The sequence below is a fragment of the Elgaria multicarinata genome, chromosome 9 (genome assembly GCF_023053635.1).
Source record: "Elgaria multicarinata webbii isolate HBS135686 ecotype San Diego chromosome 9, rElgMul1.1.pri, whole genome shotgun sequence".
NCBI lineage: Eukaryota > Metazoa > Chordata > Lepidosauria > Squamata > Anguidae > Elgaria > Elgaria multicarinata.
The window spans coordinates 49679430-49705234 of NC_086179.1; the positions used below are offsets into that span (position 1 = coordinate 49679430).

Sequence of the window (25805 nt, forward strand, 5' to 3'; positions counted from 1 at the left end):
AATGCACTAATTTTACCCCTTAATAGTGAAATAGAACTCTTGAAGAAGGCTTTTAAATCTGAATATTCATTTTTAAAATAAACAAATCAGTCTTGAAGCATCTTACTAAGAGTGCATTGAATGGTATTCAGATCACTCCTATTTCCACTGGTCACTGTGGCCACTCCTATTTCATAAGTCATTCCAGGTATTAGGGGTTCAATTTTAAATCTCTCTGTGTTGTTTACTAAAAACATCATGCTTTTATCCTTGACTGAAAATGGTTTAGCTTGAATGTAGGATTCTTCGCCCTCTTGTGGCAGTTTCCAGTAGATAGTTACATGGTCCTCTCCTATATCCTCTGGATGGATGAATAAGTTAGTAGGTGGGCTGACACCTAAGCAAAGAAAAGAATATCTACAATATATATAAAATCATCAAAAATAGTTATTTCATGGCTCTGCTTTTAAAACTTGATTCTCGGTTTAGTAAGACACATCCAGTCACAGATGAAAGGAACATGCATTGATTCAGTCATACAATGATTTAAAAAAAAACACTTTAAAAAAAAACACTTAAAAACACTTTAAAACATTCCTTCTTGGTTGCTAAAATTGGAAGCGGAGAATTGCATAAATAAAAATCTACATCCTGTAGTAACTTGTGCCTCTAGCATTTTAAATTTTAACCAAGATAAAAGTTTATTTTTTTAGTTGCTGTATAATAATTAGAAAATATTGTTGTCTGAAATGAGTCATATTACTTTTCTGAGCCTACTCAGGAGCAAACTGTAACATTACTGTGTACTGTCTAGCAACATTATTGCTAGGCCCTGTCAGGGAAGGAAGGAGAAGGTAAAAAACAGAAACTAAAACCTGGATGGGTGAAGTGATCAATGGCAATGCCAAAGCCACATTGATGGGCTGAATTTATAGGTCACAAGCAGATCACAGGGAGATTATTCTCTCTCTGGTCCAACTTGAGAACGCCTCCCCCCCCCCCAACAAACCAATCAAAGCCCTGATGGGTTCCTAGATCATGCAACGCTGCCCAGATCCATCATAGCATTGTGGCTGTGCTCCTGCCCTCCCCTGCTGCTACCTCTTCCCTACTGGGATAGATTACTCCAAACCTTGCTCCCAGGTAAGCAAGGTGCTGTTTGTAATACAAATCTGTTTCCTTATATCCATGAGAATAAAAGTTTGCCTGACTGCAGGATCTGTTGCATTCAGTAGCTGCTGATATTCTCATCTTCCATGAAGGTATATCCTTTTATTTAGGTTTTAACACTCCCCTAGTACATATTTCCTATATGCACTAACAGTTAAAATTATGTATTTTGTTTACAAAATGAAAAGTATGTACCTGTTATAATTAGCATAGGATCCTCATAGCAGCTTAGAGTTCCCTTTTCAGCAACACTCTGAAGATGTACCTGATACTGATGGTATGGTTTGATATTTCCAATTACAGCAGAAGTGTTCATTTTTCCAAATGGAATCATTCCCCACTTTGTTGTTTTGCTATCCAAGATGCTAACTAAGTAGTGATGAAAAGTTGCATTACATGAGCTGATTCTAGATTCCCACTCCAAAACTATTTCTGATGATGTCACCCGTGTTGCCTTTACATGGTGTAAATATAATGGTCCTAATAATTAAAAGATGAGAAAGCATAATTCTACTATGCAAGCAATTGATGGTAACAAATGCTGTAAGATGAGCAAAACAATGTGCAATATGTAAATATGAAAGAAAAAATATCTTAGAACCTACATTATGAATGGTTTATTGGAGATGACAGGATAATTTCTTATTACTAAGAAATGTCTTTAAAACCAACTCTTAAGATCTGGAATCCCCCCCCCCTTTTTGAAATATCAAATATTTACCTAATGTTAGAAGTATGCAGGTTCTGCATTTCTATATTTTCTACAATTACAGTGTTGCTTTGATTAGGGAGTGGGCAATCACTTAAGATTGGGCAGAGCCAGCTTGCATAAGGAAGAAGGAAGTTGTTCGTGCAAGCTGCCTCCACCTGATTTTGGGTCATTTGTCTTTTCTGCTGCAGCCCCCCACCCCGTACCACATCCTTTTTCTAAAGGCCCCATGACTTTCAAGAGAAGCATTTTGGAAGGCACTGCGGAGTGCAAAGGAGACAACACAAAGATTAATCTTCCTGCCACTTTCTCTCTATTATATATTTGATATGCTAGAGCACATATACTACATTAAATGTGTCTAACTTTTATACTATGTATGCCTATAATGTTACTGCAGTTTTACCGCCTACTTATAAACATTTTTTATCTTTGGCAGATGATCTTAAAATTACTGTTGAAAATATGAAATAAGTTAACCTTGAAGTCTCGTCCCACCCACCCTCACCCCAATATCTTTGGCTTGCCTGGGTTTCAAATAAATTAATCACTTATGGTTACTTACAGTATTCATTAGCAACCACAAGTCTTAACAGTACAACTCTACACTTGTCTATTCAAAAGTAAGTCCCACCGAGTTCAATGAGGTTTAAGAGTGCATAGGATGGCAGGCTAAACAGGATGGCAGGCTAAGAGTGCATAGGATGGCAAGCTAAAGAGAACTCAAATGTCATGTATTTTATTACAGTTTAGATAGCATTTTAAGTTTTTAAAAAATGCTACTGTATTTCACACAGTGTTGCCTTTATTCATTAACTCTGGGCAGATATTAAATTTGCTATATGATGCAAAATTCAAACCTGTGAATCTCGGGCAGGAGATAAAAAAAACCCTAACATCTGAATTACAAATATTCTCCGACCAAGGCTAGCCTCACTTTGCCATCTTAGAGGGTTTTCACAGCTTTGTAACAGCTTCTTATGACTAGAACACTGATTCACCAGGTCTAAAACCTGTCCCTCCAGCAGCTTCATCCTGTTCTCACTATTGTTTATTTATCTATTGCATTTTTATACCCCCCAATAGCTGAAGCTCCCTGTCAAGCCTTCTGCTATATACTACGATGGTTCATTCAAAGTCAACGTTAACACTGTGTGTCCCAAGCAATGACAATGTTTGAATCTGAATTTTCATTCAGTTTTCAAAAGGCAGCTAAAACACAAGATAACATTTTCTCAAGAAACATACATATTAAATGAGCAAATATTTTATTTCATCATAACTTACTTGTCTCTACCATCACGACTGGATGTAAGCTAACTTGTTCCCCTTCAGGGCTCCTTGCTGACAATAAAAATTTATAAATATGACCAGGGCACAACTGCAAAATTTGTGTGTGGGTAGAATTTAGAGTAAAAGTTTCAAAATATTGTTCTGAATGTTCATAATAGTATTTAATTTTGAGCTGAAAGCCTGAATTAAGCCAGCCATTCAAATTGCTCCAAAAAAGCGCTGCTTCATTTGTGTCGACTTCCTGCACCTTAAATGTGAAGTTCTCAGGAACAGAAGATACTGAAAAGGACAATTTAAAATCTTTAAATTAAATGTCAATTCTATACAGGCAATTTCTTATAAAATAATAAACAGTAGGAAATGTTTAAAAGTGATAAAATAGTTACACTCATATTTGCAAATATATGGCAATGGGATATAGCAGAAAAACCCCACGAAGAAGTAATCTGGAGCAGCGGGATTTCTCTGGAAAGCATAACAATCTGTCTCATTTTCTGGTATCATTGACAGAGAAGAGAGTTCAGATTTCCCAAGATATAGAGAGCCATCTGTCCATAAGAAAAGTCCTTCATCCTGAAAGAATTATAGCAACTGTAATACATTTTTAAAATTACATTATTATATTAGTGAATTGCTTTCCACAACATTTTCTGATATACTATTTAAATCACTTTCCTATGCTTTTGGGGGTGGGAGGGTTGAGCAGGTTAGTTACTATTTCATCATGTTAAAAATATGATCTATCAATATATTTTAGTATTTTTTAAAAAAAACTAGTATTTTTAAAATCGATTATTTTTCAAAATATAAATTTAAAAGTTATAAGATAGAAGGTACTATTTTCTAAATTAGATTTCCAGTAAGTATAAGATTATGTGTAAAGTTTAGGAAGTTTTTTTAGCAGGTTTTTTTTTTTAAAAAAAAATCCCATTGAAAATTAACACTCATATCTCATCTTTTAGAAACCACAACAATTCTTCGCGGCAGGGTCTTGCTATTTACTGTGTTATCTGTACAGCACCATGTACATTGATGGTGCTATATAAATAAATAATAATAATAATAATAATAATAATATCCAATATTAGTCTAAGTTATGTCCCATTCATTTCAATGGGTCTGCTCTAAATAGTCCTGCCAGTGAACACTACCCACATTGATGAAAGTTGAATGCACCATGTGAAGTTTGTTAAATGATATTCTGTAGAAAAGAATGGGAAAGAGACAGCACCTACTAGCGGCATACATCAGGCCCAGGAGCTAAATTAATTCAGACATGCTGTCAAAACATTTCTTTTTAGGCAAGCAATTAAGTTCTATGTATACTGGGAGTTATTGTGTTATTTTGTCCCTGTGCCCATTGAGCAGGGGGTTGGACTCCATGGCATTATAGGCCCCTTCCAACTCTACTATTCTATGATTCTATTAAATCAGTTGTTGATTCCATTATAATTATGTTTTAAATGGTAGTTTTTAACTTTTTGTTGTACATTACACAAGCAGATGATAACGATGGATTTATGAATTAATTAATATAAAACTGTCATTCGATCTCTGGGAACTATATTATTGCAGTTTCCCCTCCCAAAGACACTTTCCTTAGGCCAGGGCCTCTTGAGACAAGGCAAGTTCCATCAGCTGCAAGTTGCTTACCCCTGAGGTTCATCTAGAGAAGGGATGGGGAACATGTGATCCTCCAGATGTTGGTGTATTGGAACTCCCATCAGCCCTAGCCAGCATAGCTGATGTGAACAATGATGGGAGTTTCAGTCCATCATCATCTGGAAGGTCACATATTCCCTATCCCTGATGTAGAGTACACATGGATGAAGACCGACAGTCCCAAGGCAGAAGGGAAAACAGGCTCCTATCACTGAGAGGCAGCCAATTCATATTCCATAGAAAATCAAATGATGGAGTGGGTAGCGAGGCCAAAATACACACTGGCTACCTTAGACATGGTCTAATGTCATCACAGATCATCTATGGTTGGTCTGGTAGCTGGGTCAGTGTGGGACACTGCAGTTCTGCCTAGCTCTCTCTCTACAACATGGGTAATTCTAGAAAGTTAGAAGGCCCTTTCTCATAACTGAGAACGGGCAGTGACTGCAACGAGACCCATGCATGGCTGGATGCCTGAACTTTCTGCTTTCTACACAAGATGGTAGAATCATGGCCAGTGTAAAACAGGGGTTACTTGTCCTACAAGTGAAGAGCAATTATGTCATAATAGCTATAACATTGCTTTGAGGGATGTTATTGTTGTACTATAATTAAACACATGCTTTACAGTGTTGTATTTACTTTTACAAAATTGTCTGGGATTCAGGGCACTATTATTCCATTTTGACAGATAGATAACAAAGTAAATCCAGGTTTGAACTCAGATCTTCCCAGATCCATAGTGGCAGTCATAACATAAGCTAAAATATACTGACCTTAATGTCATTAAGACCTGTCCATAGCATGATTAATTGATTGAATGACTGCAGATAAGAAGCCAAAAATGTATGTTCTTCTTTATTTCTTATATCAACAAGATGTGCTCTGCTTGAAAATAATCCACAGTTTTGTTGTGCCATACTCCATGGCAGGCTTTCTTTACTTACTTTATAACAGTTCTGTTTGAAAGCTGTCCAGCCATCTGAACATGAACCTAAAAGATGAACATATAATCTCCTGAATTCCAGAGCTCTTTTTCAATACACATACATGTGACAAAATAAATCTTTCACAATTTAAGACAACACTATTTTCATATAAAATGAAAATTAAATTATGCACTTTCCTCATTCATTAATTTCACTAAAACAAATACAAGCATTGTAGTTTTATGCAACTCTCCTTTAGCATGGTCCTAAAGGTCTGCTTTAATTGCAGTGCAATAATTGATGTTGCATTCACAGAACAGTTCCTAGATTTGGACCATGAATAGCATTAAATGTATTAATGAGCTTCTTTAATAAACTATGAGAAAATTACAAATGGAGGGTTGAATCGTAAGATAACTTAAAGAAGTTTATGAAAGGAAGGTGCAAAGGGGCTACATGGGGAAGAAAGGAGGGGGATTTTTCTTTTGTGGACTTTAACCGAACCATAGTGTTATAAGGATCATCAGTACTCTGAATCTAAGATCACAGCAACTTGCAATCCATGTGTTCAGAGTATCAAACACTGCTAGCCCACACAGATTAGTGGGATCACAAGAGTATACAACTACTACTATGACAGTAGCCTCCTCTTCTCCCATTTCTTTTCAGAGCAGTATCAGATATATGTCTACCTACATTTCACAAAAGTGAATGGCATCCTTATTAACAAATGGTTCTAAATCTTTGTGTAGCACTGGAGCCAAAACCCATGAATTACAGTGGAAAATATGTCTGTTTTCTTCATAATTGGTAAATACACTTAGGAAAGGCTTATAACTATGTAGTGAACTGAACTGGTTTCACTGTTAATTGCATTAGCTATAACAACATCACACCATTCTTTGCAGGAACTTGGAACGGTTCCTACGAGGGGGGTTCCCAAGTGCATTTCCAACCACGGCTAGACGCAGAATTACATTAGATGCTCAAGCAAGGAATAGCAAAAGTGAAAAATTACAATATGCACCTGTTTCAATTTCAACATCCAGTATTTGAGACACATTAATAAATTCCAAATGAAGTTGTTTAAATTCAAGGGTAAACATGTACAAAGTTGCAGGCCTCAGATCAGTCCATTCATAGAAGACTTCGTTATGTTTAAGCATCTGAGAAATGTTATTATGTGAAATTTCAATGGAAAAATCATCAGCCAGTATACTCAAGTTAAACAAGACACTTGTACTTGTTGCATGTGTTTTGACAATATTGTCTGAAATTCCATCTGCAACAGACATATAAGAAAATCAAATTATGTAGTAGAATATTACATCAAATTAAGAAACAAATGAATTAGTTTCATACATGGAAAAACAGCAACATATTTGGGGTGGGTGGGTATAGTTAGCAGACATAGACAAAAACACCTGCAATGTATAAAACAATCCATTATAAAATTATGTATGCCAAATTTATCTGATTCTAATGGCAAGTAAGCCTGTCTAAGTGTACTTGAGTAAACACTGTAATTATAATCAATTTTGAAGTATGCATTCAACAATGATGACATGAAATGAACACATTACATTAAAAAAATACCAAAAAGCAAATGAAACTGCAGCAGAGATGCAAGCAACTATTCATTACAATATTGGCAGTTACTATAAAAGTAATGTTCTCTCATATCACATATTTTTCAAGTCTGATGTAGAAGGATGCTAAAAGTAGACCATACATGGAGTACTTACATGTCTTGAATGATTCTGCATATAGAATTTTCCCATTCTTCAGCGACTGTACCATCACATTGTATTTCCTCTCTTCTTCAAGAAGAATTGTAACATTCTGTGCTTTTACTTGGATTGTAGAAACACTTTTCACATTCTAGAATTTAAAGGGTTTTTTTATTATTTAAAGCCCATGCTTAGGATTGCACTATGAATTAGTACTTTCAATAAGATAGTGAATATATTCCTCAAGATGTCCATCTTTATGTAATACTAATAATCCATATAGTGACAATGATCTTATTGACTACGTTGCATGGTGGGTGGTTTCTGCAGACTGGCATGTGTAGGAGTAAATGGGATGAACCCGGAACAGTAGTCCCAAACTCATAACTGCTGCAAAAGCAGCACAGGATAGCCAGGTATTATATTATAATACAACATTACTACAGCTACACTAGTTATAGTAATAGTCAAAAGGTAGTTCAGAAACTCAGGCTCATGTGGAATGCTCATGGCCATCTATTTACAGATACACCTACATTGAAATATACCTATTTTGAAATATTTGCATTGGCTACCACTTTGTTTCCAGCCCCTGTTCAAGATGCTGGTTTTAATCTTTAAAGCCTAAACCAAGTGAATTAATTCAAGGAGCTTCTATAGGAAGCCCAAACTTTAAGACTGACTAATGAGGCCCTTCTTTGTTCCATCTTATGGATCTCTTTGAAAAGTTGGTCCTTTTCTATTGCGGACCTGGAATTCCCTTCCATTGGAGATATATATGCCTCCCTCCCTGATATACTTCTAGAGCCATATTAAACCTTTTTTCCCCTGCCCTTTTCTCTTCAGTATTTGAGATTTTCTGTTCTGCTAACTAGCTGTTTTAGTGGAGGTTTTAACTTGTTTTATGGTTTTGTTGTTTCTGTGTAGAAGCAAGACATCAATAACAGCACTCAGGTAGCATTTCTATTGGATTGGGCCATATAATTAATTGAGCTGCAGAGAGCCCAGCAAATACAATGCACTTTCCAAGAGTAATCTCAGGAGAAATAAAGGTGAGACTCTTGTGTCAAACCATGTGGATCTGAATGTTTCTTGTAATGTCTCCTTTCTGTGTTTACTTATTTTCGATCCAGAAAATTACAGTTATCAGTATTCATTTTATTTTTCAATTTCTTTTCTTCTAAATAACCAAGACATTCTCCTCAACATTATTTTTTAAAAACAAATGGACAATTTATACCAACATGCTGGGATTAAACTAAATGAGTATAACTACTAGCACAGCCTTCCTCAACCTGGGGCACTCCAGATGTATTGGACTGAGGAAGGCTGCACTAGCAGCACATAACAGGGAAGAATATTGCCTACTTTTTGAACAAAGTCATCTGTGAGGTGGTAGGTTACAACATAAAAATCTGGATGCCTTCCTTTTGGAAATTCTGGCCACTCCAACAAAACTGTTCTAGAAGTTTTCTTTACTTGGCCACACTTCAGACCACTTGATGTCTGCAATGTAAAGGTGAAGCATATGTCACACACAAAAAACCTTTTGTGAACTGGTCAGAGAGCTTCTGCTATTGGATGGATTATTAAAATGTAACAAATAAATAAATGATAGTCAAATATATACTTTAAGACATTCTAAAACAGTTATTAAACAATGTATAGTTGCTGTATTTTATTTAGCAATGTTACCAAAGTTCATATTTAACTGGTATGGAATATGAACTTCTTCAGCCCATATTGCTGCATTAAATAACATGTTCCCAAGATATTTTCTGTCTTGAAAAGTAAACTGAATATCTGGGCATGTGCGGATCCCCCGGGTCAAGTAGCTTTCAAGACCATATGAATATTCTATGGGGGGAAATGACATGTTCAAGGGCTTCTTGTATCTTAATGACATCATCCCAGATGCAAGAAACCCTCAGACATATTGTTTCCAGGGCAAACGATGTTCCTCTTGAGAATTGATGCACCATTTTAGCATCAAAGGTATCAGTGAGGCATGGAGGCTTCCTAGAGAACTTCTCAGTTAGAGTGGCCAGTGCTACCACAATGTATAGTTAGGTGAAAAGAAGTGGACATGCAGGGCCTCAAAAGATGTATTTCTTATGCATTCCTCCAACACTATAACCAGCAGTCTGTCAGGTTATAATTGGATGATGATGGTAATGCTTTAAAAGTATACTTTGTTAAATGATGTGTAGGTTACATGGAGATAATGCAGACAATGACTGCATTCAGACTATTCTTGAAATGCAACGCCCCCCTCCGACCCATTCCCTTTCCCTTCTCCACTCATGCATACAGCTTCATGCATACAGCTTAAGGAATAACTTTTTGGCTTGATCAAACCATAGCACCGTATTTCTTCGATTCTAAGATGCCATCGTTTGTAAGACACACACTAATTTCAGCACCACCAACAGAAAAAGCTTTGATTCTAATAAATAATAAACGCATCCACGATTCTAAGACGCACCCCGTTTTTAGAGATGTTTATATGGGGAAAAAAGTGTGTCTTAGAATCGAAGAAATACGGTAGTAATTCATGAAGCTGAATGAATGAAGAGAGGATAGAACATGTAAGCATATACCCAATCCTGATTCCCAATCCTCCAGATCATGGACAGTGTTGCGTATATCTAAAGGCTCCATCCAACGAGCATTTTATTGTATTCTTGTTACTGGGCACTCACGGAGTTTGCTCAGGTCCCTCACATGACTTTGTCTGCCTCCCACGTGACTTCCGCCCCTTCTGGCCTTCCTTGCACAACAACAAAAAAAACCTTATTAAGTCCAATGTATTTTTAAACACGGAATTGCTGCTCTCTCCTGCTGTGTGCAGGAGAAGCAGTGCCATTAGAACAGCGGACTCAATGGGCTTCGTGCTCGTTGTGTACCTCCTCTTTTGAAAGAGGAAGTAACCGAGGAAGGAAAACATGGGCGGAGAAGCAAGGTAGGGAGCGTGTTAACCCCGGTGTGATGGAGCTTTCATATAACTCAACTTCTCCCATTATTATTAGGTACAACTTTATTGGTCCTATCTGTGGGCACAAACACTGCTATATCTCAGAAATGTAGTAGCTTGAGATTACAGTAATTCTGCTCACATAAGCAAAATTATACATGACAAGAGACTTAACATGAGAAGAAAAGCCAAAATGTTTATCATTTTCATACCACAGAGTACCTTATTTCTTACCTGAAATATGTACTGTGTTACAACCAGTAGCCAAATTGCTTTGTCCATAGAGTGTGATTGCTTTGGCTCCCAGGTTTGGTGCAAGTCAGGATCCTAACAGCTTCCAATGAAAATTATGATCACATATTTGTAGAAAAATAAGATAGGAAAAATGAATGTAACAGTAACTCTCTGATAGCAACCCTGCTACTTCTGTTCAAGATTTCTACTCTGTGGAAGTAGCACTGTAGATGGGAGTGGAACCATTGTGATGCAGCATCTCCTGCTCCCAACCTACTGAACAGTTCCGGGAGGATACTGTGGTCAATGATATTGAAAGCTGCTTGAGAGGTGAAGAAGAATCAACAGGGTAGCACCCTCCACCATTTCTCTCCAATGTATTGTATGTGTATACTGTATCTGAAGGTTTCTTCCCATGTTACATTTTTTCAGCTATTAATATTTATATATTACATAGGAAAGGTGGGAAGTTCCATATATTTCAGAGAGCATCATATACATAGGTACCAGGGGCAAGGAGAAGGAATGTTATAAATACTTTACTTTTTCACACAGAAGTGAATGACCTCATACAGTTTCAATGGGGGGGGGAGTAAAGGGGTGTAATTTGGACAAGTAGTAGGATGAACACTAAACTTGCACTCTGACCTTAGTGTCCCTGGTTCTTTTGACGGAGAGCACATTTTGTTGCTCCCTCAACAGTTTCACCAAAAGCAGTTCCATTTCTTGACCTGTTCCTTGCATTTCATGGCCCCATTTTTGTGGGGAAAAGGCAGGTTTTATTTCTACACCAACAATTGGTTTTTACTAGTATTGGTTTTTTTAAAAAAAAATAACACATTTTAATATGTTTTATTCTTTTATCCTTTTATCTTTTATTGTTCACTGCTCCATAATCTGTTGAGAACTGAAGTAGTATATAAGTAACATCGGGGCCTGCTCCTGCTGGACTCTTCCCCACCCCCGCCCACAGGGCAAACTGCCATCTTGGCCCTGTGGGGAAGAAGAAAGACCGAGGGGACAGGAGCAGGCAGAAGTAACATCGGGGCCTGCTCCTGCCGGACTCTCTCTCTCTCTTTCTTTCTCTCTCCTCCCTCCCTCCCTCCTTGACTCCTTTTCCTTGTGTGTCATGTCTTTATTAGATTGTAAGCCTGAGGGCAGGGACTGTCTTTTTTGCTAAGTGTAAGCCGCTCCGAGAGCCTTTTTTGGCTGAGGAGCGGGGTATAAGTATGATAAATAAATAATAAATAAATAAATAAATACTGTAAATAAATAAATAAAATAAATCTTGCTGATACATCTTATCTACTTTGTCTACCATACCAATCTACCATACTAACTGGGGAATGGTGGGAATGGTAAGACTTTTTTCTGTCTAAACATGCATAGGATGGTACCCTTTGCTCATGCCACAATAAGTGTTAACTTTTAAGATGCCAATTAAAAGGGTTCTGATGTATGAAAACATATACTACAATCAATCTGTAAAGTGCCACAAGTCTCCCTGTCAATTTCATTGTATTCTGGACTGTGAATTGACATGACCCTATACAAGAAAATAGATGTGAGCACTTATGCATGAATCACCAACCCTATGCATGTTTCCTCAGTAGGAAGGAAGTCCTAGTGAATTCAGTGGAACTTACTTCCAAGTAAGTGTGCATAGAATTGTACTTCGTAAGGGTGGTTCAGATGGTTGAAAATGTACAAATTCTCTAGGCACATCAGGGTACAGGACCCTATGTGCAGGACCATCACACATCCAACATATCATGTGCACTGGCTGAAGTGGATATGTCCAATTCCCATGACAGTTTTACACTAAGAATGGAAAGAGGTAGGAATCAAGCATATTATATGTTCACTGTATGTCCAATGCACATTTTAGTTTGTATGCACAGTGGCAGATGTGCAACTCACTGCATATCAATTGTTTCTATATATCTAACCATGTCAGCCAGTCCCATAGTATGATAATAATCTATTATCATCCCTTGCCAAAGAATTTGTGAAATTTTAAGTATTAACAGCACACACACACACGAAACTACATATAAAATGCCACAAAGAGATATGCTCAAACTGCAGTCCTGGAAAATGGCCCTTTTTGGGATTTTCAACACTAAACACAAATTAATTAATCTGAGATAGCAAACAAGACAAGATTATACTACCAAGCATTTTCATACATCAAACACTGGACTCTTCCCTCTGAAAATTCATACCACAATAACTCTGTTAGTCTTTAAGCTTTAAAGTTTAATGCATCACAAGTCTCCCTTGTTCAAGCCAGATCAGTGCATTTGTCAGGCAAGCTCCAATATTAGGTTCTAGCTGTGTTTTATTTCCCACAGAGAATGTAAGAGCTGTAAATAAAAATCGGTATATAAAATGCCAACAAACAACGACCTTGCAAGCTGTTTTTCAGTGGCATTACAGAAAAGATGGGTGTTATTTAGAGCGGCCTGCACTTGTCCAAATCCCTTTCTCATATATTTCTCAAGGAGAAAAAAAAGCAAACGTCTCCACCATCACCACGTGCGCTTGCGAAATCGCCCACTCATTCCCCCACCCCATTTCAAGGATTTGCAGCACGCGGAGGCATCCCTGGTTTCCCTTTCGAATTTTCGCGCTCAGCCACGAGAAGTGGGCAGGAGAAGCGCGAGAGGCGAATAACTGCTGCTGCTGCTGCCGCCGCCGCCGCCGCCGCCTTTGCTCGGCAAATCCCCGAGGAACTCGGCCGCCAGTCGCGCGCAGAACCCACCTGCTGTTCATCCGCCAGGAGACCAGCCCGTCCTGTGCAACGCTCGCCTTGAATGTAGCAGCGGCTGATCTCCCTTGAAACCTTCCGTCCCCGCTCCCAATTAGTTCTGGTCACTCTTGCCCTTTTCCCTTGTGTGGGCAGGTGAAGGGAAGTCTCCATGGAAATGAAGGGAGGCGAGGGAGGGGCTCTGCAGACGGCCACCTTGAACTGCGGAATTCAATGGGGGGGGGGGGCTTGACCCCCACCGGTGGCTGATCTCCTCCGCTTGGAGCAGAAGCAGGCCCTCATTCTGAGCTCCATATTATTAGGGCACTACCATTCCTCCCTTTAAAACGATGTCTTTGAATTAAATCGGAATCCTGAACTACAAATGGTTGCATTTAAAATTAGTCAGCTTTCTTTAAAAACAAAAAATGAGGGTGTTGATAGTCACATAATAATCACAGAAATTTCTAGAAAAACAAAAAAATCAAGAATTTTGTAAACAAAAATTAACACTGCAATCCTATGCATTTTTAGACAGCAAGAGCAACAACACAACTCCCAACTTCCCTCTGCTAGGAGTTGTACCACTTTTTTCTGTCTAAACATGCATAGGATTGGCTTTTCAGTATTGGCAACAAGCATTCTTGACTTTTGTTTTAGTACATCCCATGCAGATGATCTAATGAAGCTTCAAACTGGAAGGTCCAAACAGGAATGCAATTGCTCTGGTGTGACACCTAGGAAAGCAAAATCCAAGCTTGAAATCCATTCCTTCCACGAAAACCAAATGGAAGGGGAGTCATGGACTGATTTGCATGACCTTTTGGGGTTAGGAAATCAACCCAGTTTTATAATCACACATTGAACAGTATAAGGTTATTTTTTATCAAGTGTCCAGGCTACAGAACATCCATCAGCATTTTTGAGCCAAATTCAAAGAGTTGGTGTTGATGACCTTTAAAACTCTTAAATGGCTTGGGACCAGAGTATTTAAAGGAATGTTCCTCCCATATATACCTGCTTGGACCCTTAAGTCCAAGCCTCTTCTGTGTGCCCCCACATAAAGCTAGGTGGGTGGCTACAAGAGAGGGGCTTCTCAATTGTGGCACTCCACTAATGGAAAGAATTCCAAAGATGTTCTCCTTGTCCTACGTTGTTTATTGTTTATTTGATTTTGGTGCCAGGCAAAGAGCTTTCAATAATAATAATAATAATAATAATAATAATAATAATAACAACAATAATATACAAATGGCCATATTAAAGAAAAAGGTCACCAGAGAACCATTCACTAATCTTGTCTAAGCCTGTAAAACAACATCAAGCCTCCAAAAATGATGGGTAAAAAAATAACATTAGTAGAACTCACTGAAACAGAGTTGGAGAGGGCCTTGTGCCATCTAGAACAAACCACTGCTTAATGTTGGGAAACTAGAGCTTGATCATTTACTCCAGATGGCTGCCCAGCCTTATTTAATATTTATATACCACTTTCCTTCAAATGTTGCTGAGGTAGTGTACAAATAAAAAGAATACGTAAAAGCTATAAAACCATATTCAAATATTAAAACAACATTGAAAACACTGCTCACAATATTAAAGCCTAAATCCCTTTCTGAAAAGCAGGAAGTGAGAACCAATCTTATCTCTGAAGGGAGTGCATTCCACAATTTGGGAGCAATACTAGAGAAGGTCGATGAATACCCAACAAATAGGCCTTTGCGAATGGGGCTATTTTCAAAAGAGCCTCTCCTGAAGATCTTAATAACCAAGTAGGTTCATAGTGAGAAAGGTGGTCCCAAAGATAGCTTGGCACTTAAACTTTTAAAAGTAAAGACCATCACCAGAAAAAACCCATTTGCTTGCTTTTGAAAGAATGATGAGAATTGGGTGTTGCTTTTCCTGTGCAGTGAAGCTTTTTGTCCACTCACTCCCAGCTATTACCAATGGACTAATACAGATTTGTGGGACTAATACAAAGAAGCTAAAATGTACTTAGGGCACCCATTCACTGACTATCTGGATAATCCCTAGTGAAGAAGTTAGGCTATCACTTTTGACAAAACATATCTGCCACTGTCAGCTTTAAGTGAAGGCTTTATAAATAGGGCCATCAACAGAGATGCTCTTTTAAAAACAAAGCAACTTAGTTTTGTTTGGGTACAGCATATTCCATTTTAATTAAATGGATACTCCCTAAATGAAAATATTTTTGTTTTCTATGTCATAAACTTTCTAGGGAATGCTGAGTAGTGTTTATTCAGAAGGTGAAACCAGGGGCCAAACCACATATTACACACAAGTGTATGCAGTCTTGCTGGCCACTTTCCCTGAAGAAAAGCTGCTCCGGGAGAGACACATTTGGAGTGGATATTTTTCCTTGCCGGCCATTTTTTCCTCTCCAAGTTGCACTCCAATTGCTTCCCCCACCCCTGCAGGCAAACACAGCCAAACAAATGTTTGGAACCCTTTAGGGGAAAACAGCCACTTTTAATCTCTCATTTTAATTGTCCTAATATGCTTGTTATTTACAGTAATAAACTGACTGACTGAAAGGATCATCGGACAAGTGTTTTATTGCATGCTCGCGACTGGCTACTCATGGATCTTCATGAGACATTTTGACAACACAGCGATCCTGCTGTACATCTCCCGCTCCATTTGCCAATTTTCCCATTTTAAAATAACCCTCAGAAAACTCGACTTTTAACAAATAAGTCAGGATTTGTTGGGATTTCCTGCCGTATGCAGGAAAGTTCTGCTATAAAGGGTGCTGCTCCCATTGTTCTATTGGGGCCATGTGGTCTCTGCACACTTCCCTGTGTAATTTGAGCTTGTCCCCAATGCGGAAGTGAAGCAGGAAGCAGAGTAACAGTACCAGATGGTAGGGAAATGCAATTTCCCCCCATTTGAAGGAGCTCTGACTGGCTTGGGAGGGTGAGAAGGAATGTAAAAATGGCCAGTAGATAAAATGCTATGCTACTCCCTACCAATCCACACTTTTCTCCCTCAATGTAATCCTTTCTGAAGTTACTATACTTCAATAAAAGTAGTCATAGGGGCTGGGGGGGGGGCACATTATGTACATTTGTCTGTAATGTGTAATTTGCCCTCAAAATTTCACCAAACCCTGATAGTTCCAAAATTATGAAGGCACACTTAACAACTAAATCCTTCTGGAAGACAGCACTCTTCTGGAACATCCATTTCCCATTCCCAATGAAATCATAACATTCCTAGCCTCATATGGCAATAATTTACAGTTAACTCAGATGAAATTTAAAATATATTTATTCATCAACAGTGCTGTATATAATAGAAGCATTGTGTTTTGAAGGAGCAGATACAAATTACCAATTCAATAATACACCATGGTTTACAAGATATGTTTAGACTAGCAGATTTGTATCTGGGAATACAAGGGGTGATTCCAGACAAGGCTTTTATCACGCAGCTACCCTGCCTCATTCACGGATTTTAATGGAGGTCCAGATGATGTCATCTTCCACTTGCTTCCAACTTTTCTCTTACTAGAAAAAATTCAGTTAAGCTATACAATGCCTGTAGATTGGTAGTACTAGGAACTATCCATCAGGAAGCACTGCATGAATGGTTTTGCACAGTACTTGGTTCACATGACCTGTCCGAATTAGCTTTCCATCTCAATGCTAATAACAGTTCCAACGTGCCTTCTTTTCATATAGTGCAACTTTTCATATGACTGCGCTAAGATTCTGTATGGAGAGTTGCTTGTTTGCAAGTCCTCATATAAACACCAACCCCTATATTAAAACATATTACCTCAAAGAAAAGGTATTATATTCTACTTATTGTGCTAGCTCCTTCTGAAGTAATGCTGTTTGACTTTGGTAATTACAGCACACATTCTTTTAATTATTCCTTCAAATATTACTGTCTGAGTAGCGCATATATGTATATATATATATATATATATATATATATATATATATATATATTTCCAACAGTGTACTGTGTTTATTGTAGAATTGCATATATCATTATAACAACACATCAAATATTTTCCTTGGAATAGTGTCCAAATATCATTAAAGCATTTAAATCATAAACGCAATAATAACAAAGGACAGCTGCGTTTTCCTCTTTAACAGAAGAATATATATCTTCATAATATTTTGCACCACCTTTAATCCAAGGGAAATATAGAAATACCAACTGCCTCCCCATAAAAACTTGCAAATGTAAGTTAATGTTAAAAGTGCTTAATTAGAAGTTTCTAGCTACACTTGAGGCTGACCAAAAGGAATACAAAAAATGTAAGGTGTGCTGGAAGTTAATAACAAAACAAAACACCACAAAAACAAGGAATACTGGTGTGTGTCTCAAATTTTAAAAGTAATTAGTAAAATATTACAAATATTACATCGCACAGTGGGTTACATTTTATGTATGACAGACAGATGCCCTTGAAAGTGCCAAAAAGCTACAAAAGATTTACAGTTATAATAATTCTGGAGATATATGAGATACCATTGCTTATGATGAACTGGTTAATATCTGAAGAAAAGATAAGTAGATTACGGTAAGAAGAATTAAAAAGTTGTATATATGCCAACATATGCATTTTTGCTATGGTTTTTTCTATCAATTATGCATTTTTTATGCATATGCATTTTTCTATCAATTTTTGAATATCTGTCTAAAACATGAGAAAAATAAATGTATATATTAATAGGATATTTATTAAATCTGAAAACAATAACAAACATATAATCCCATTTGAATGCAATCTTCAATAAAATTTATACAACTCTTAATTCCACTGGCATGTACAGTCTGTAGGCTCCTGGATGACATACATAATTTCAGTGCCATTTCCTGAGCAGTAGAGTGGCACGGTTAGATTCTGCAGTCCATTTTCACGACAGCATTTACAGAATCTTAAATGGCTATCAATGTTGACATTAAAAATAGTAGCAGATGGACATTTTCCATCACAAGAAGCCACATTAATCTATTAGAGAAAGGAAAGGAAAAAATATCATTCATCACTTCAAGTTTTATTATCCAATTTGAACGAAGTATATATAAGTCACCACAATATAAAAAGCAATTTAGAAATTAATTCTCTTAGTGAATGTTCAGTATATATAAGTCTCCTCCAGTGGCTTAACAGGGATGTTTCTCTTACAGGGAAAACCATTCCCAGGTTACTAACTTGTTTGGAGAGCAGAGGGATGGGGAAGTGAGGTTACCACCATCCAGAAATAGAAGAAGAAAAGAAGAAGAAGAACAAGAACAAGAAGAACAAGAACAAGAACAAGAAGAACAAGAAAGAGCAGCAGCTCTTTGGGAGGCCCAACTGGTTTTGGGAGCTGCCACTTCTGCGTAAAAGGCATACATACACACACACACACCAATCTAGGGCAAACATGGAGGGAAAAGTAGGGTAGGTAGCAGTACCCATGACAAATCATTGCTCAGTAACCTGGCAGGGAATGGTCTCTATTCATCCCTAGTCAGATCCATCTAAAGTAGTTCTCCAAGCCAAGCATGGCTGTGGATCCAGTTTCAGGAGGTGCAGGAGGGGGAAAAAGAGCTGGCATGTTTGAAGAGGAGCTGGAGATTTTCATTTCCTTTGCTTGTCAAATTTGCCAGGCATTTTAGAGGAGAACAATTAAAAATCTACTGTGATTTTAAAATATCAATAGAAATATCTGCAGATTGTATGTTTTGAAACCATATTTCAATCCAATCCTAACCTCTGTTTGTTGTTATAATGTATCAGCATAACAGCAATATATACCAACTATACTTCAAAATTTGTTATTAAAATTTTAAAAATGACATTTCTACATATACCTAGAGAAATGCTTCTATATGTTTATTCATATTTTTTCATAAAGAAAACATATTTATATCTGACATCTCACAAAACAGAGGTGATAGTAAACCTTAATTCCCTTAATGGGATTTATTTCTATATGACACCAGGAGCATATACATTCTTAAAGGCCGCAGCAGAAAGTTTTTCAATAAATAATTAACATGTATTTTTTTTATGTATTGGCACTCTTAGTTTAGAGTAGGAGGATATTTAATAATGTCCAAGCCAGTGCTTTTGTCGGGTGTAGGCAATTATATTGTGTGCAGTTCATCGGGAGTTATTCTGAATAGAAGAGGTCAGCACTTTTATCATGTTAGTGTAGAGGCAATTAAATTGTAAACACATATAAGAATAGGAGGACATTGCCAGGATGTGAGATTTTCCAGATGTCAGGGAAGTAAAAGGGCTAGGGGTGTGTGTGTGTGTGTGTGTGTGTGTGTGTGTGTGTAGCACATTATTAGGAGCATCTTTTAACAATTTTATTTTATGACCCACATTAATTAGCAAGTGTTTTAAAAATTAGCCACTTTTACTTACAGGACTTCGACTTATGCAGTCATGTTTCCTTATAGTTGTTCTGACTGTGACTTTTTGGCATATCCTTTCATCCCTTTTGCCTGAAGAAATACAAAATAACCTTCATTCATTCATTTATTCATTCATATAGTTGTTAGTTATGAAGGTAATATTCAAACTAACATTGACTAGGTCCTGACCTAAAGAACCCTTTACGTTGTGTGCCAGTGCTTTTAGACATACACCAAAGTGTTTTGTCTCACACACCCCTCCCACACCCCTGCCACATTATAACTCCTTGTGCTATGGGTGATATGAAGTCTGTTTTCAAAAGTTGGAAATTCTGAAGTCATATTGTATTTGGCCCTGTAGCTTCAGTTTAATTAGTAATAAAGTTGCAGTTATTTCAGCTCCTTCAGTACATTCTTCACCATTAGTCTGTGATGCAGTAACATTCTGGATAGGATTCATTCTGCGTGTGGATGTGGGGAAACATTCTATACTTCACAATTGCTTTTAAAAAAATAAACGGCTGTAACACTCCCAGATTCACTAACTATACAGATAAAATATTTAAGGGTAAAGATGTGACTGTCATTTAGTATTTGATGTTCAAATTAATATATTTTGAAATTTAAATCCACATTATGAGAATCAAAGAGGAAGCAGACTCTAATTTGATATTTACTACTGAATACAAAAGGTATTGTATATGTTAAATTTAGCCTACTAAAAGTCTGGGTTCACACAAACCAATGTGTAGGTTTCATATGAGATGGAGGATTGGCACAAACTCCATGACTGTGAATATGCATACTTACAACACACATTACAACTTCCAGAGGAGCTCTATAGTCTGTTGCAAGAAATAGTTTCTATTAAGGACTAACAGATTCACTATGGTGTAGAATTCACACACACACAATCCCTACTCTGATCACGTGATCTATCCACCAACACCCCTTTTTATTTGCAAATGACATATCACATAGATCAGTGGTGCCCAATTAGCTAAGTACTGCGGACCCCTTGTTTTTCAAATGCCAAGCCATGGACTCCCTACTTTTGAAAATTTTGTTATCTCTATGATAGGAAGCATTTTTTTTTTTTTTGGAGAAAATAAGGTGTAGCCCCTAATAAGCAAAGTATTTTAGGTATACTAAAAAACAGACCATAAATTTTGTGATATTTGTGATATTGCCACGCAAAAATGACAATGATTTAGTTAGGAATATAAGGACGAATTTAATGTCTAGTTTACAATTGAACAAATTATGACATGTCTACCTAAATGTGATGGGAGAAATCACGCCTCTTTTTGTCCCAAACAATCCCTTCCACATCCGGTTCAATATTTCCTACTTTTAATCTCAAATCTGGATCAACATCAAGCTGATTTCTATGCTTGTTCTTCATATAACAAAATGTCGAAAATGTTTGTTCACAAAGATTTGTGGAACAAAAGGGAACTAGATGTTTCAAAGCTTTTTCACCTAACTTCTTATAATCAGGAAAAAACTTCAGCCAGAATCTTCCGCAGATAGAGTTGTTAGTTGTACATCACCACATTCAAAAGGATTCCTTATCCATGAGTTTTCAGGATTAGGTGCAGGGAAGTAATCTCTGAAGCTAGTCGCTAAATCACGCAGGTGCTTTTGCGCATGACGTCACCGTCGAAGCAAATGGAGTGTGGGAGACGGCGTATTTTCTTTTATTAAAATGCGGACCTTGCAGAGCTAATACGTGAATGGTGCCACGAACCCCTTGGGTGGGTTACGCGGACCCCCTGGGGTCCGCGGACCACCAATTGGGAACCACTGACATAGATAGTTGTGTACATTGGACTCAGTTCATACATAAAGGCTTTTTCCTATTCTGTACTTGCACGGAAAAACCTACTCGTTGGGGCTATATATGAACTGGTGCTAAAAAGCAGAGAAACGTGGATCATTCTCCTACACATAGTATTTTTGTTTCAAAGTCATGATTATCAAGGTAAGTACATTCACATAAAGGTGTATACAAAAGTTATAATATTCAAGATGTGTAATTCCGATCCCACCCCAATCATCTGGAAGATAAAGACAACAGAGAGGAAACACTCAACAAAAATTAACCTATCTCAAAATACAGAGGCCATAGGAGATAGAAAGTTATGTGCTATGTACATAAAAAGATTCCACAGTAATAACAGAAATAACTAACTGATCCTGCTCTGTTGTTTTCAATACTCCTCTTCCAAAAATTGTATCCAGAGGCAAGAAAAAATGTTTACAAATATATAATTTACGGCTCCAATAGTAATACTAGTCATCACAGAATGAGGGGCATCCCAGAAGAATTTTGTAATATACCACAAAGAATAAAATTCATGGACTGTTATACCAATAATTAAATATCAAAGTTACTGGGGGTTATTAAGCTCAAATTATCAAAATGAACATTGGTCTAAACTATAGATCGACACTGGCTCCCCCTAAGCAATCTTTTAATAACTTGCTAATGCAACATAGTCCCACTCCATCAAGAGGCTTTTCAGGTGCTGGCCCAGTTGCTAAATGGTTTTACACACATTACATCCCTTGTTCATGCACAGTCTAGTAGTTTGATCTATGTGGAAAAGCCTGTTTTTCTTTATAGCTCACGCTTAATGAAATGAGGCATTTTATGTTTGAAACTCATAGGAATGTTCTTGAATGTCATCTAAAATCATGCATGGAAATGATATCTTTTCATAAGTTAAACACTGGTATGTTGGGAAACTAAATGTGTGCAAGTCATGCATTGGCCCAGAAGGTAAAATGCTGACTCCAGTGAACTAAACTGAAGTTTTGCTGAGTTAGTTCAGAATTTTAACCCGTGCTCCTAAAATTATAATTTAGTATAATTACTATCTTGCAGTCTACAGCCAATATGCCCATGGTGCTCCCAACAAACAAAGACATCTCTGCTTACTTCAGTGTTAAAGGCAACTCTAAACATACTGCCTTCTGTAAACACAAATGAGCCCATGAGTGAATTTTCTTGCTTAGATTGGGAACTCCACTGCACATTACAGTATCCACATATATAGGTTGGGCTAGCAACTTAATTTATATATCAGGTCCACTTCATGCATACTTCCATGTATGAAATAAGGTAAAGCCTGCAGCCAATCATAGATGCAGGAAAATGCATGTGTCCACATCACAGCTGTTCTCTGCATCCATCACATCACATCGCCCATAAAGGAACCCTCTCTCCCTCAGTCACCGCTTGAGACCATACCACCCACCACTGTGAAGAGATTCTGTGAATGGGAATCAGTGCAGGCTCCAAGTTTTGAGGGCCCATGGGCAAGAAATCCTCCGTGAGCCCCTTCAGTGAGTGAGCCTACCTTATCACCACATCAGCTGCTATTGCTCCTCATTCTTGTTCTCATTATTGGAACCACTCGTTTGCTTGACAGGCAGAGAGCCAGGGTGCAAGTAGGCAGTGGGATCTACTGTTCCTCCTTTCACCACTACCATTATCTGAGCCAGAGTGAGAAGCAGGTGAACCAGCAGTTTATAATGGTGAATAGGGGCATGTCCAGGGAGCTTTTGTCAGTGGTCCCCTGCTGGGGCGTGGGCTTATCCTTGACACTGGCTTTGGGAGGAAAATCAACAATATGGTCTAAAAAATTATGGCCCAAAGCTCTAGATTTGGCACTGAACTCTACATCCAAGAAACCACTCAATATGTGCTTAATGTCAACTAGTAACTTTGAAGACTATCAACACCTGTCAATGTATATTTTACAGTGAGCCACAGCTACATATGGACATCTCTATGAACTTTATAATATAAAGAAGATTAACATATTAGAAACTTTTAAGACAGTATTAAAAGGAAAGAAAATACATTATTAAAAATAATAATACCTGGTTCACAATTAATACTACCAGTAGAGACTATGGGACTAATGGCAAAGGGTAATACACCCCGTCCAGAACCTGGCAGAATTATTGGGAACATAAGTTTCTTGTAATATAAACACATTTTTTTACATAAACAACATTGTATTAATTCTTACACTGCCAACTGCAATTTTTCTTTTTGTAAAAAAGAGAAGTCTTCCTATTTTTCTATATTATTGAGAATCCTATCTTTCAATACTTATGTGGATAACAAAACTACAATGTTTACAAGAGGGGGAAAATTCTATGGGCATCTTATGACTCTGGCAAGGTAAGAATTAAATATACAAACTCACTTAGCATGCATTTAATCATTCTCCTTTTAAAATTAAGATTATTAGTTTCCATTAAAACCCATCGAGTTGCAAGCTATACTTGTAGCTGACTTTTAAACTTTTACCATAAAAAGCACATGCTTTTAGTTTTTTTAAAAAAAATACATTCTCTATTAGCATGTAGAACAGCATTTAATTGTGTTACATATTTTTGTCTTAGAAGCCATCTCAGCAAAAGGTTCTGAAGTATAACAGTGCATTTCCTAAGACTACATAAAATTGTGAAAGCTAATATTTTTTTTATAATACACTAAGCAGAACATACTTAAATCCATTCACATTAAAGTCTGATTTTACAGGAAGTCTGCTTTATATAAATAAACAAATGAATAGAGAGGAAAAGAAAGAGAAAGATATGGCTTCAATGAGATATTATTAAGCTTTTTATCTAAGTGAGATAATTCTTAATGTTTTCTTTTTTTCTAAATACTGATCTCTTTAGTAAAGCTCTAGCATTTAACTATGATATATGCAACTATATACCTTCAAGCAGTATTATGTTTGAAAGAAAAAGGTGAAAACTATATTAGTATATCTAATATATATTCTGTATATCAGTATATTATGTAATATATATTAGATCAATGCTTTCCTATGAGTACCCATTCACTCAAGGGATTCTTCTGCTGGAAAACGTGGGTGGGAGGCAATTTCCATTTTTGCCCTGCAGTCTCCTGTGCTGGATCTCAGTCCCTTCCATGAAGCGAAGGAGCCCTTCCATTTGCAGAAGGATTAAACTCATCATTTCATATTGTGCCATGTGTATCCCTAATGTTATTATTTACAGCACAATATAGAATTCATCAGACAGGGTGGGAGTGGGATCACATTTCCCTACCATCGCTTTGGCTCCCGCTTCTATCCCATAATAGGGATGAACAGCTTCCTCTTTCTTCACATGGGGAAGGAAAAACGAAGTAAGCAATGACCATATGGGCCATTCAGTGGGTGTTTTTATCTCGTTGCTTCTCCTGCACACAGCAGGAAATGGCGGCAAGTTTTGTCACAGCCAAAAGAACTGGATTTTCTTGGTCTTTTTTGTGATGGAAAAACAAGCAGAAGGAGCAGGAGGTGGAGGGCATCGTGAAAAGGACCTGTGAAAATCTGTGAATAGCCAGTAACGAGCGTGCAAATAAACGCTCGTTTGATCACACTACATTTCTGTATTTTGAATTGATGGAATTTTTCCTAAAGAACCTCCTTTTTTCTATGAGCATAACATCACACAAAAATGAAACTGCTTGTTGAATTAGCCAGACTGATTTAAAATGTGTCTCACAAGGAATTAGAGGGAAGATCCAAAGATCAGCCAGCACAAAAGAGCTTTCTTTTATATTGTCCCCACTGTAGTCCCTTTAGGCTCCCCAGAAAGAAGCTCCTGAGTATGAACTCTTTGGAATGGCATGAGATGTGGCATAGGGAGATGGTGTGTGTGTGTGTGTGTGTGTGTGTGTGTGTGTGTAAGTAAATCAGAGATCCTCCCTTGCATGAGCAAGAAATACATCCTACTCACATAAAAAATAAAGATGACAGCTGCACAGATTTCTCAACATGTTTTGAAAAACATTAGAAGCAGATGGTCTAGGAGATGATCAGATATATACCCTGTTGGTTTCAGCACACTTCAGTCTGCTTTGAAAGTTTGCAGCGTGAAAGTTCTTCCAAGGACTGTAAATATAAATAAACCCCCTTGATAAAGATTTTCTTTTTTCAAAAATGTG

At 37.3% G+C, this 25805-nt stretch overlaps 2 protein-coding genes across 2 annotated transcripts in view; both read right to left on the bottom strand.

Annotated features, from left to right (window-relative positions):
• The window catches only part of PTPRQ (protein tyrosine phosphatase receptor type Q), a 131294-nt gene extending 120566 nt beyond the window's left edge, over positions 1–10728 (bottom strand). The window contains exons 1-9 of the mRNA XM_063134713.1: positions 10681–10728; positions 8841–8978; positions 7488–7623; positions 6770–7024; positions 5590–5807; positions 3538–3724; positions 3146–3430; positions 1345–1629; positions 107–376 (exon numbers count right to left, since the gene is read on the bottom strand). Of these exons, the coding sequence (XP_062990783.1) occupies positions 107–376; positions 1345–1629; positions 3146–3430; positions 3538–3724; positions 5590–5807; positions 6770–7024; positions 7488–7623; positions 8841–8978; positions 10681–10728 (1822 nt within the window). The remainder of the gene's footprint in view (positions 1–106; positions 377–1344; positions 1630–3145; positions 3431–3537; positions 3725–5589; positions 5808–6769; positions 7025–7487; positions 7624–8840; positions 8979–10680) is intronic.
• A 7459-nt stretch (positions 10729–18187) lies between these two features.
• The window catches only part of OTOGL (otogelin like), a 107113-nt gene continuing 99495 nt past the window's right edge, over positions 18188–25805 (bottom strand). Inside the window, exons 58-59 of the mRNA XM_063134987.1 lie at positions 19833–19912; positions 18188–18422 (exon numbers count right to left, since the gene is read on the bottom strand). Of these exons, the coding sequence (XP_062991057.1) occupies positions 18222–18422; positions 19833–19912 (281 nt within the window). The 3' untranslated portion in view covers positions 18188–18221. The remainder of the gene's footprint in view (positions 18423–19832; positions 19913–25805) is intronic.